Below are 11,289 nucleotides of genomic sequence, written 5' to 3'. Positions count from 1 at the left end.
CGCCCAGGTGTACCCGGATGTGGGGGACGCCATCATTTGTGGCGCGAGTGCGCCTATGAGAGGGAGGGAGYGGGAAGTTCCTCCGCGCGGGAAGGYCCKTRGGCGCTAGGAGAATCGTGAGGGGTTTATCTGAAGGGACRAATGGGTTTGTTTGGTGGCTGGTTTTCCCTCAGACCTGGAGTTSCAGYCARGACTCGGTGTCTGAGGAGAGGCGCGCCACCGAGCCGTCCCCACGGGCAGGCCCCGTATGCGGCACCATCCCCCTGGGCGGCACCGGCCCCGCTCAAGGATCGCGCCCGCCACCATCGCTGCGCAGCGAGGCGGGACGCGGGCCTGTGGAACCCTCGCAGTGATTGGCTCCCGCCGCACGAGGGGGCGGGATTAAGGGGAGGGGCGGCGCTGGGATTGGCCGGAGAGCTAGGAGGACGGGCATGTGAGCTTAGAGGGGATTGGTCTAAAGGAGGAGAGCGACGCTGGCGATTGGTTACTGGGCCGCGGTGGGCGGGGCAGCAGAGTGTATAAAACGGGTTTGGCGGGCAGTCTTGCTCGSTTCTCAGTGTGTCCGACGTTCGAGTTTGTTGCTGCTGCTTCCGCTGGTGCTGCCAGGATGTTCGAGGCGCGRTTGGTGCAGGGTTCGGTCCTCAAGCGAGTGCTGGAGGCCCTCAAGGACCTTATCACCGAGGCCTGTTGGGACCTGGGCTCGGGCGGCATCAGCTTGCAGAGCATGGACTCCTCGCACGTCTCGCTGGTGCAGCTCACGCTGCGCTCGGAGGGCTTCGACACGTACCGCTGCGACCGCAACATCGCCATGGGCGTCAACCTGTCCAGGTCAGGCGGCGGTGGGGTCTCATCGGGCGCTGAGATGGGGCGGCCAAGCAGGCCCGGGGGCTGTGGTGCTGATTGGAGCGGAAGCCGCCGGGGAAGGGGGCGGATGGGTGGGTGAGGGTGAATTTGGGGGCGAGGGGGGACTCTGGAGGTGTGGGAGGTCCTGGGGGCGCTCGGAGCCCCCTCAGCCTTTCCCTCCCCCCCATTCCCCTCACGGCTCTCGCGCCGTTTTTCGCGGCGCGCGCGGGTCTCGTCGCGGCCGTGACGTCACTGCCGGCTCCGAGTGGCGGGAAAAGCCAGCGCTGGCAGGGTCCGCCGCCATGGCCCCTTTAAAGTCCTGTCGTTAGGGAAGTYCTTACAGAATTCTGGGGTGCATCAGGAAGAGCACTTCCAGCAGGTCAGGGAGGTGATCGTTCCTGCCCCGTTGCTCAACTCTGTGAGGCACCTCTGGAGTGCTGTGTCCAGCTCTGGGCTTCTCAAAACAAGAGAGACACGGATCTCCTGAAGYGGGTGCAGTGGAGGGTGACCAAAATGAGGCGGGTGGAGCATCTCCGTTATGAGGAAAGGCTRAGGGAGCTTAGGCTGTTCAGATTCGGGAAGAGATGGCTGGGAGAGGGCCTCATCCATATGTATAAATATCCAAGGAGGGTGTCAGAGGATAGATCATGTTYTGCTCTGTGGTGTCCTGCAATGGCTCAAGAGGAATAGGCAAGAGCTGATGCATGGGAAGTTCCACCTGGATGTATGGAAAACTTATTATCTRTGTAGGTGATTAAGCACTGGAATAGATTGGCCAGAGAGGGTGTGGAGTCTCCCCATACACCCACTTTTCCAACAGTGTTAAAAGGAGAAGTTAATCTGGGAATGCAGCATCCAAAAAGTCCTTACATTGCTTTTAAAAAAGCCCATACAAATTAGCCATCATTTGGAATTTTAAAATTCCATCCAGGAATCATCTCAATCACCGTACAATAAACCAAACTGAATCAGGGGAACATGAATATCAGATCTTAATCCCACAAATCACCTGCCTTTCTCCCCTCCAGTATGTCCAAAATCCTGAAATGTGCAGGAAAYGAAGACATCATCACCCTGCGAGCTGAGGACAACGCGGACACYTTGGCCCTAGTGTTTGAGGCGCCAAGTGAGTGTTGGATTTGGGAGCTCATTTGTTGCYGGGATGGTTTTGGGCAGCTTCATAAACCTGATGAATGTAGGAGGGAAGGAARTTACAGTGAGTCCTGCAGGAATGGGAGGAGATACCTGATACTTAAACTCTTGGAACAATGTGGAGATGTAAACTTTACAAACTTGACCAATATTTCCTTTGTAAGAGGAAGACTCTTAGGCCACACACAGATGCCCTGGTCTGTRCCATTGCAGCTTGCACAGGACTTTGGGGCACTTAATTTCTGACTCTAAGGAAACAAGTTGCATCTTTCTCATTACTGAGGTGGTTTTACTTGGAGGGAGTGGGGAGTAGGCAGAGTTGAATCGATGTTTGTAACCTGTTAAAAACACTTGGTGTAATTGTGCTTTGCTTCTTCAGATCAGGAAAAGGTTTCTGATTATGAGATGAAGCTGATGGATCTTGATGTGGAGCAGCTGGGAATTCCAGTAAGTACTGACTTAGGTGGCACTGGTGTGGAATGGGATGCTTGCCATGTTCACGTCAGATTCTGTAACATAACATCCTCTGGAGCACTGGACAAGCCCAGTGCTGGCAGAGGTAGCAGTGGTGTCTCTCTCCCTCCCAGGAGCAGGAGTACAGCTGTGTGGTGAAGATGCCCTCGGCGGAGTTTGCGCGCATCTGCCGGGACCTGAGCCACATTGGYGACGCCGTGGTCATCTCCTGTGCCAAGGATGGCGTCAAGTTCTCTGCCAACGGCGAGCTGGGCAATGGCAACATCAAACTGTCCCAGACCAGCAATGTGGACAAGGAGGAGGAGGCTGTGAGTTGGGTGTCTGGTGCTGGGCTGAGGGTTTCACCAGTAGAACAAATTTTCTGACCTGTGGGGAATCGTGAAAYTAGGGAACAGTTTGGATTGGAAGGGGCCTTTAGAGGTCATTGAGTCCAAGCCCTGCAGGGACAGATGCCGTGTCTCCCTGTGGCTCATGGATTAGACTTCCTGAGTCACTGCCAGTTTTAAAGCCTGATCTTGGGACCTCCAGCAATGCTGAGCAGGGYGGGGTGAAAGCAGCACTGGTGGTCTTTGCCTGAGGTGTCCAAGTACTTGAAAGATTTGGAATTCCTGCAGCTGAATTTCCTGAACCTGGTCTTCTTTTCCAGGTTACAATAGAGATGAACGAGCCAGTCCAGCTGACCTTTGCCCTGAGGTACTTGAACTTCTTCACCAAAGCCACCCCCCTGTCCCCTACAGTCACACTCAGCATGTCTGCAGATGTWCCTCTGGGTGAGTACCAGTGCCTCTACCTCAGAAATCTTGGAGAATTAAAACTTGAGAATGGATTTTGCATAGAACCTCCTGAACACCCTTTTGTTTCCTCTCTTCCCCAGTTGTGGAGTACAAGATCGCTGACATGGGACACTTGAAGTACTACCTGGCCCCAAAGATCGAGGACCAGCAGGAAGGCTCTTAACTGGAGCAGGACTGAAGGGGGATCTGSTCCTGGCTGAGAGAAGGGAAAGGTGGAGGTAGCAATTCCAGGGCTTTGGAGCATCCTAGGAGCACTGTAGGCATATCTTGTAGATATCTTTGTAAATATTTTTTCAACTTACTATTTTGCTTTACTGGTATCATTGGAAATAGGAAACCTGAGCTTTTCTAGTCTGTTCCTGTACTCCCAATAATCTCTGGAATGCTGTCTGAAGGTGAAATTTCTTAGTGCTTTCAGCTTATGTTGAAGAAGAGGGACAATATTTAATGAGTCAAGATGTTTCCTGGAGTTTCACCTGTGGAGTTTTAGTTTAGGGTTGCTGTTTTATTATGCCACAAGTTTGTATGACTTTACTTCATTTATTTTTAAAGCTGATACTCTAACTGAAACTTGGAAAATGGAAATAAAGAATATAATTTCGTGGAGTTCATCCTGTTTAAATGTGGGTGGGTGAATCAATGCTTTTCAGGCTGTCCTGATGTGCCCTGACTCCTTTCTCAGGGCCAYGCAAAGCTCAGAGTTCCCAGCCTTGATCACTTAAAGGTGTGAATGGATGGGTCGTTACGGATTGGATAATTAATTGGTTAATTAATTGGTCACTGATGCTGTTTCATTTACTCACAGGACTGTGGAATGGTTTGGGTTGGAAAGGACCTTAAAGCCCATCCAGTGCCAACCCTGCCATGGGCAGGGACACCTTCCACTGTTCCAGGTGCTCCAAGCCCCATCCAMCCTGGCCTTGGACACTTAAAGGGATGGGGCAGCCACAGCTTCTCCAGGCACCTTGTGCCAGGACCTCACCACCCTCACAAGGAGGGATTCTTTCCCAGTATCCCGTGTAATCCTGCCCGCTGACAGTGGGAAGCCATTATTCCCCATGTCCTGGCACTTCAGACTCTTGGAAATAGTCTCTCCCTCTTTCTTGTTGGTTCCTTTGGGCACCGGAAAGCCACAATTAGGTCACTCCTGGTCTCTGCTCCAGGCTGAACAATCTGAGCTCTCCCAGCCTTTCCTTACAGCAGAGCTGCTCCACCCCTCTGATCATCCTGGTGCCTCCTCTGGACTCCAGCAGCTCCACATCCTCGCAGGGCTGGGGCAGCTCTGCAGGTGGGGTSTCCCCTGAGCAGGACAGAGCCCCCTCCTCTGCAGCCCCCACTGCTTTGGGTGCAGGGGTTGTGTTCTGTGCAAAGCACCGCCTTGGGCAGTGCCAGTCTGTTCTGTGGCCTCCCCATAGGGCAATGGTGTCTCTGGGAACCACAGCCCCTTGGGCTGACCAGGGCTGTGACCCCTCCTGGCTTTGGCTGTGCTGAGGTGAAGCTGCACATCCTTGGGTGCTGTCCCATGCCTTTATCTGCTCTGTTGCCATGTGCTGCCTTCACTTGAGCATCAGTAGGTCCTCCCCATATGGAGGGGTGTTTATGGTGGGTGATGACTGATGTTCACACCATGTTCACCCACAGGGTCTGATTGTGAAAGGGGTTTAAAAACAGCTTGGGGCAGTTGCTCTTCACAGGGCCCCACCAAACCTTTTTCTCTGTGCTGAGCAAGGGACTCACAAAGAGCTGTGGGGCCACTCAGTGGGGTCAGGGTGTGGGGCCAGAGGCTYTGGGCTGTCAGGGCTGGAGCTCTGCTCTGCCAGCCCTGAGGAGGGTGGAGCTGGGTGCGGGTCAGGCTCTGCTCCGAGGGACAGGGTGAGATAAAACCTCAAATTGTGCCAAGGGAGCTTTAAGTTTAATATTGGAGAAAATTCTTCCTGGAAAGGGCTGCCCAGGCCTGGCACAGCTGCCCGGGGCAGTGGTAGAGTCCCCATCCCTGGGAGTATTCCAAACACGTGTGGATGGGGCACTGGGTGACATGAGTTAGTGGTGACTATGGTGCTGCTGCTGTGCTGACAGTTGGACTTTGTGATCTTACAAAAGCTTTTTCCAACCGAAACAATTCCATGATTTTAAGTTTGGTTTGTTTTTGTTTTTTGTTCTTTTTTGAGGGGTGCAGGGGGAGGGCTGTGTACTTCCCACCGGTCAGTAAGACCGGAGTATCCTGGGCATAAACTGCCTGAAAAGCTGTCCCTGAGAAGCCCCGGCGGGTGGACAGGAGGATGTCACAAGGTGGCAGTGCCGGCGAGGAAACCAATTCCGCTGGGTCAACGACGGTGCTGGCATGGGAGGGAAAGTACCTGGGCAGGGCTGCGGGACAGCATTTCCCCGTGCCCCGGTCCTGGACTCCCGTTGGGACCAGCACTSCTGGGGKKGKYYKGRARKKKYCCMWSKCCARSTTGGATGGGGYTTGGAGYAGCCTGGGATAGTGGAAGGGGCAGGGGTGGAACAGGATGGGCTTTAAGGTCCCTTCCAATGCAAATCACTACACGATCCTGCATTTAGACACTGATTTTCTGCTCCTGTGGTGCAGGTGCCTCCCATGTTGAGCTCATGTCTCCAGATCATTCCTCATTTATCCTCCAGCTTCACTGGCTTCCTGGTTAATTGAGCACCTTAAGGAAAACATCTGGAAAGGAAGATCATTTGCCCTAAAGTTTTTTAGCAATTGCTGAGCTCTTGCCCAGAACAGTGGTAGGTCTTTWAAATAACCAGGGGTCTCTTCCCCTCCAAATGTGATGTTGGGATGGACCTGCCCTGGCCCTGTGGTACCCACAGGAAGCAGGGGCCTGTGCAAAATTTTGCAAAATTTTGCAAAATCTTGGGATTTAGTGAGGAATCCAAGGTTTATGATGTAGACATAGGGAAGGATTCTGGGGGTGTGATGTGAATAAAGCTGGGCCAATGATTGAAGCAAATTCTTTCTGATGCAACTTCCTGTTGTAGTGGGGTTTACCAAACTATTCTTTGTGCTCTTCTACCCATTAACACGTAATAAAAATCAGAGAAATGCTTTATTTAWTTTTTTTWAAAAWTTATTTTTACWGCTAAATGATAAMAYGAGCAGTCTTGTGTTGCAAGAAACRTCGTTTAACATGTGTATTTACATACTTGTGTCCTGTCTGCTMCACACAAATCCTGAAAGCAGCTGGGGATTTACTTAGCCACTGCCATGCCCAAATTATCAACAATTTAAAGGATGTTCCCTTCCAAACAAAACAAAAAAAAMCCCAAATGTGCGCGCACACACTCAAATACGGCTGGGCAGGGTTAATAAATGCTGGGTGTGTTTCTCCTTGTTCGAGAGTGGAAGTTTTCTGGGTTTGTATTTAGACTTTCTTAGCAAAGAGATATTAAATAAGAAGAAAGAATTCTTTTGGAATTTAAGGCGATCTAAATACAGCCTGTACTTTGCTAACTTGAAGGAAGCAAAGCTCCTTGGGAAGCTCCTCGGAGGTGGCACACGCCCAGCTGTCCCCACCTGATTTAATACTGGACATTAAATTATCTCGCTAAAATAAAATCTGACGTGTGTCACCTCTCCAGCCCCGCTGCTGACACTCCATAACATCCCGATCTCCATAACATCCCGATCTCCCTCTGGAATTTCAGCTGCGGAGGGGCCATGTGTCCGAGGCGACTGTTGATGAAACAGCTCCAAATTCCAGGGGAGCTGCGGCGACTCCCGCGGGCCGAGAGCGGCTCGGGAGGAGCGGGACAGCCCCGGCAGAGCCCGGGAGGAGCGGGAGGAGCGGGACAGCCCCGGCAGAGCTCGGGAGGAGCGGGACAGCCCCGGCAGAGCTCGGGAGGAGCGGGACAGCCCCGGCAGAGCTCGGGAGGAGCGGGACAGCCCCGGGAGGAGCGGGAGGAGCCGGAGGAACGGGAGGAGCGGGACAGCCCCGGCAGAGCTCGGGAGGAGCGGGAGGAGCGGGACAGCCCCGGCAGAGGCTCGGGAGCAGCGGGAGGAGCGGGACAGCCCCGGCAGAGCTCGGGAGGAGCGGGACAGCCCCGGGAGGAGCGGGAGGAGCCGGAGGCCGGCACAGCCCCGGCCGTGACCTGGAAGCGAAGGGCCCTCAGCGGATCAACTTCCCGGGTTCGCGGAAGGACGCTGCGGGGCCGGGATGCAGCTGGCGAGCAGCAGGTCAGGGCACTGTCTGGGGCTTGGGGTGGGTTTGGGTGGGTTTGCGGCGGATTTGGGTGGGTTTCGTGTGTTTTGGGTGGATTTGGAAGCGAGGCGAGGGCGGGGGTGCAGGCGGGGGACGCCCTGGCCTTGCTGGGATCCCCCATTTGGGGTGTCCCCGGGGGAGGTGGCGGCTCCCAAAAGGGCCACAAAGCGACATCCCCGCCCTTCCCGATGTCCTGAGGGGGAACCGTCGGGATTCTGGGCGGAGCTGCCGTGTCTGGGTTTCCTGGCGTTGTCCTGGAGCCTCCACGGGGTTTAAAACACAACTGCCATATTAGAAACTTTTAATTTCAATATTAATTGTTTTGTTCGAGTTTCTCAAGCCCTGATTATTTATATATTTGGCWCACAAAGAGCACAGCACTGCACTGGTTCCTGCTCTTGAACCACTGTGGTGCTCATTTGGTGAGAAGYTCAGTGGAGTTGAACCTGGCCCTTCAGCGTAAGATCTGGGAGATTATTTTGTATTTTATCTGGGAGAGTATTTTGTATTTTATACACATTTGTCCTCAACAGCCTCTTTCTTCTTGGTAAGTGAGGCAATGGGAAGAACGGGGCAGCTAATGCAAGTGTAAAATGGGAAGAATCCCAAGAAGACACTAAATAGCCTGGTAAAAAATGCAGCAGTGGGTAAGAAAAGAGAGCAAAATGGGGCAGACTCAGGAAATCTGGCACATTGCTGAAATGTTGATTTATTTTGGCTTTCCCCCCTCCTGCACATCTGCCCCAGGCATGTGGGAGAGCCATGGGGCGTTTGGGTCTATGAGCTGAGAAACAAGGATGTGCAGAGAGCAGGGACTGCCACCCTGCAGGTGGGTGCTGTTTCTATTATCCATAGGGCTAAAAATGTTTTGTCCGTGTTTGGGTTTTGTTACCAAAACAAAAGCCCAAAGTTCAAATCAAAGGTTAAGTGGTTGGGATTTAAGATCAGAGGGGATTTTATAAAAGTCAAGTTTACAGCAGGAGGAACAAAACTTGAGTGGRGAATGTGCCAGCAATTAGTGACAGGGAGACAAAGGGTTTCAATTCAGGTGAAGACTCAGTATTTTGTGTAGATGTATCACCTCTGTTGCTAAAGAGTGTTATGGAAACAATCTTTATCCCTTCCTTTTGGCACCGCTGGAATATGTGCTTTTGTTCTCTCAGACTTTCTCAGAAAATAAAAGCATTATTGAGGTTGGGAGGTGTGGGAAGCCCTTTCCTGCCTCTTCTCTGGGAATTGTGATCCAGTTGCTGCTGGGTGCCCCATTCCTGGCTCTGCACTGGCAGGGTGGTTTACAGGATGGATGCTGGCTCCAGCCCCTGGGAAGGTGGATTCCAAGGGACAGAGCTGGCTCTGATCCCTGTCYCTGAGGTGTCTCTCAGGCACGGAGGGGCAGGATTAGCCCCTGGCATTGTGACCCTGTGGRGCAGAACCCAGAGAAACCAAGCAGAGCCCTGCCCTGCACACTCTGAGCTGGGCTGTCACCAGGGKTTGGGTGACCTCTCACCACTCACACTCCGACTCCTTGTCCTGCTCTGAGTCACTYCTGCTGTCTCCATGACAACTCCATTTCATTCCAGTTTCCAGTGGTTGGGTTTGTTTGGGTTTTTTTTTCCAAAATTGCTCTATTGCAAAATATCCTGATGGTTGAAAAGCTGTTTTGTTTAGCTCTGATTCGGGTTTGTTTGCTGTTCAGAAATAACTGGAGCTCAGACATCTCTGTGCTGGCAACAGGAGCTCCTTGAGGAGTGAGAACGAGGTTATACCCTGGGCACCGCTCTAGAATTTCTCTCTGGTTTGAAGCACAGGTTCTACCTTGATTSCAAATATTGGCAAGCCCTGTTGCASCTGTATCCATTYTGTATTTTAGGCATAAAATTAAATGCTTAGATCCTTTGTTTGAAACACTTTAATTTATGAAGAAGAACAAAGATGCCCTTTGGGTAGCAAAGCCTTGTCACGGTAGTTTTTCTCCAGGAACTTGTTTCCTGTCTCTAGTCTCCACCATCCAGTTTTCTCTCCTGTTGTCACTTTTGCTGCTCTCCAGGCTGTAGCTGATGCCCAGGCCCCCGTGGAATGATGCCGTCGCGGACCAATCTCTCTGCTGGGATTCCCAGTAGCAAAGTCAAATATTCCAAGCTCTCCAGCACCGATGATGGATATATTGACCTGCAGGTAAAAAGTGGGGAAGGAAACTGTAAAAGCATGAGGATGGGCAGCCACAGTTTGGCACTGCACAAGAAGCTGCATCTTGTGCATCTCTGGTGGAGCAGCTGCAGCTCTGAGAGGGACAAAACCAGGTGGGAGCCAAACCCTCAGCCCTTCCCCTCTGGAAAGCTCACAGTGCCTTCCTGGGAACAGRACTGGTTGTTTAACATGCATTTCTATGGAGGAAGGTGACAATGGCAGCAGATGTGAAGTGATGGGAGTAAGGGCTGGYTCAGCAGGGTCTCCATGGGCAGAATTCCTCATGGAAGGGCCATTACAGAGYCTGGCAGCAGAGCTGCTGCAGCAGTTTGTCCYARTTCAAGKSTRCCAGCTGTGGGGTCACATSTGTGCTGTGGTGGGAGGGGAACTGTGCTGAGTTCAGCTGTTTGATATTTGGGGTTTTTCCATCCAGTTCAAGAAGAGCCCACCAAAAATCCCCTACAAGGCCATCGCCCTAGCTGTGGTGCTCTTCATGATTGGGACCTTCCTCATCATCATCGGAGCCCTGCTTCTGGCAGGTTACATCAGCAAAGGTGTAAGTGTTKAATGACACCTCTGGTACCACTTCTGCACTGTCCTCAAAGCTGCCCTGAGCCCTTATCAACCATCAGGTGACAGGAAACAGCCTCAAGTTGCAACAGGGGAGGTTTAAATTTGATATTAGGRAAGATTTGTCATGGAAAGGGTGGGAAAGGCCTGGCCCATGCTGCCCAGGGCAGTGGTAGAGTCCCCATCCTTGGGAGTGTTCCAAACATGAGTAGATGTGGCTGGGGTGAGTGGTGGCTATGGGGGTGGAGGTGGTTGATGGTTGGACTTGATGGCCTTAAAGGTCTTTTCCAGCCTCAGCAATTCCATGGTYTTGTCCTCATGGTCAGTGTAGAAATGCAGAGCCAAAGGGAGTGAGCAGGGAATTCATTCCCACCATGGCCTGGCTGTGCTGGCAGCCCCATTTCCCTGGCAGCAGAGCCCTGTGGATCCTGCAGTCAGTCTGGCTGGAGCAGGCTCAGAGCTGGTCTGGGGATCTCCAGGGAGGGCTGGGTTTCCCTGCTGTCYCTGGACAGTTCCCTGTCCCTGGGGAGGTCACATCACTGTCCTGGAGACACCTCAGAGCAGGGTCAGCACTCCTCCAGTGCAGATCAGGCAGTGACAGAGCAGGAGCTGCCAGATCCTGTGTGGGACACTGCAGTGCTTTCCCATCTCTCTGTGGTTGTTATCCATGGAAAGGGAATCTGCTGCCTGCAGTTCTGGGTGCTTGTCCCCCTGCTCCCTGTGCTGGATGGACTCACTGTACAGTTGGCACCTCTGCTTTATCTCTGTGGGACCAGCAGCCTCTGGGCTTTATCAGCAGCACTCCAGGCACAGATCATTGGGCTCACACTCCACCACACTTGCAGCTCCCACTGCAGATCCTGGGGAGGTCTCTGGCAAAGGACAAAGTCCCTTGAGGGGTTCTTGCAGCAAGGAGGAGATGCCAGGACAGGATAAAAGGCTCAGCCTGAAGACAGCAGAGATATTTGTAATTTAAGATGGATTTTTATTTCTCAGCTTGCTGAGCCTTGAGAATGAATCACAGAATCATGGGATGGTTTGGGTTC

At 52.6% G+C, this 11,289-nt stretch overlaps 2 protein-coding genes across 3 annotated transcripts in view; both read left to right on the top strand.

Moving 5' to 3' along the window:
• Positions 1-544: 544 nt before the first annotated feature.
• PCNA (proliferating cell nuclear antigen) lies at positions 545-3,894 on the top strand. Its single transcript, XM_057384049.1, has 6 exons — positions 545-828; positions 1,872-1,969; positions 2,375-2,442; positions 2,583-2,777; positions 3,116-3,239; positions 3,344-3,894. Exons 1-6 carry the CDS (start codon positions 608-610, stop codon positions 3,424-3,426), a joined length of 789 nt encoding a protein of 262 aa, XP_057240032.1. The 5' UTR covers positions 545-607; the 3' UTR covers positions 3,427-3,894.
• Positions 3,895-7,250: 3,356 nt separating this feature from the next.
• The window catches only part of TMEM230 (transmembrane protein 230), a 7,095-nt gene continuing 3,056 nt past the window's right edge, over positions 7,251-11,289 (top strand). The window contains exons 1-3 of one of the 2 annotated variants that reach the window (XM_057384039.1): positions 7,251-7,461; positions 9,534-9,661; positions 10,107-10,229. In XM_057384039.1, the coding sequence (XP_057240022.1) occupies positions 9,563-9,661; positions 10,107-10,229 (222 nt within the window). In that variant the 5' untranslated portion in view covers positions 7,251-7,461; positions 9,534-9,562. The remainder of the gene's footprint in view (positions 7,462-9,533; positions 9,662-10,106; positions 10,230-11,289) is intronic. The other variant, XM_057384038.1, reaches the window with a different exon arrangement.

The sequence above is a fragment of the Malurus melanocephalus genome, unplaced genomic scaffold (genome assembly GCF_030028575.1).
Source record: "Malurus melanocephalus ecotype Western Australia unplaced genomic scaffold, MMel_1.1 scaffold_681, whole genome shotgun sequence".
Lineage (NCBI taxonomy): Eukaryota > Metazoa > Chordata > Aves > Passeriformes > Maluridae > Malurus > Malurus melanocephalus.
This window is presented reverse-complemented; position numbering and strand designations above follow the sequence as displayed.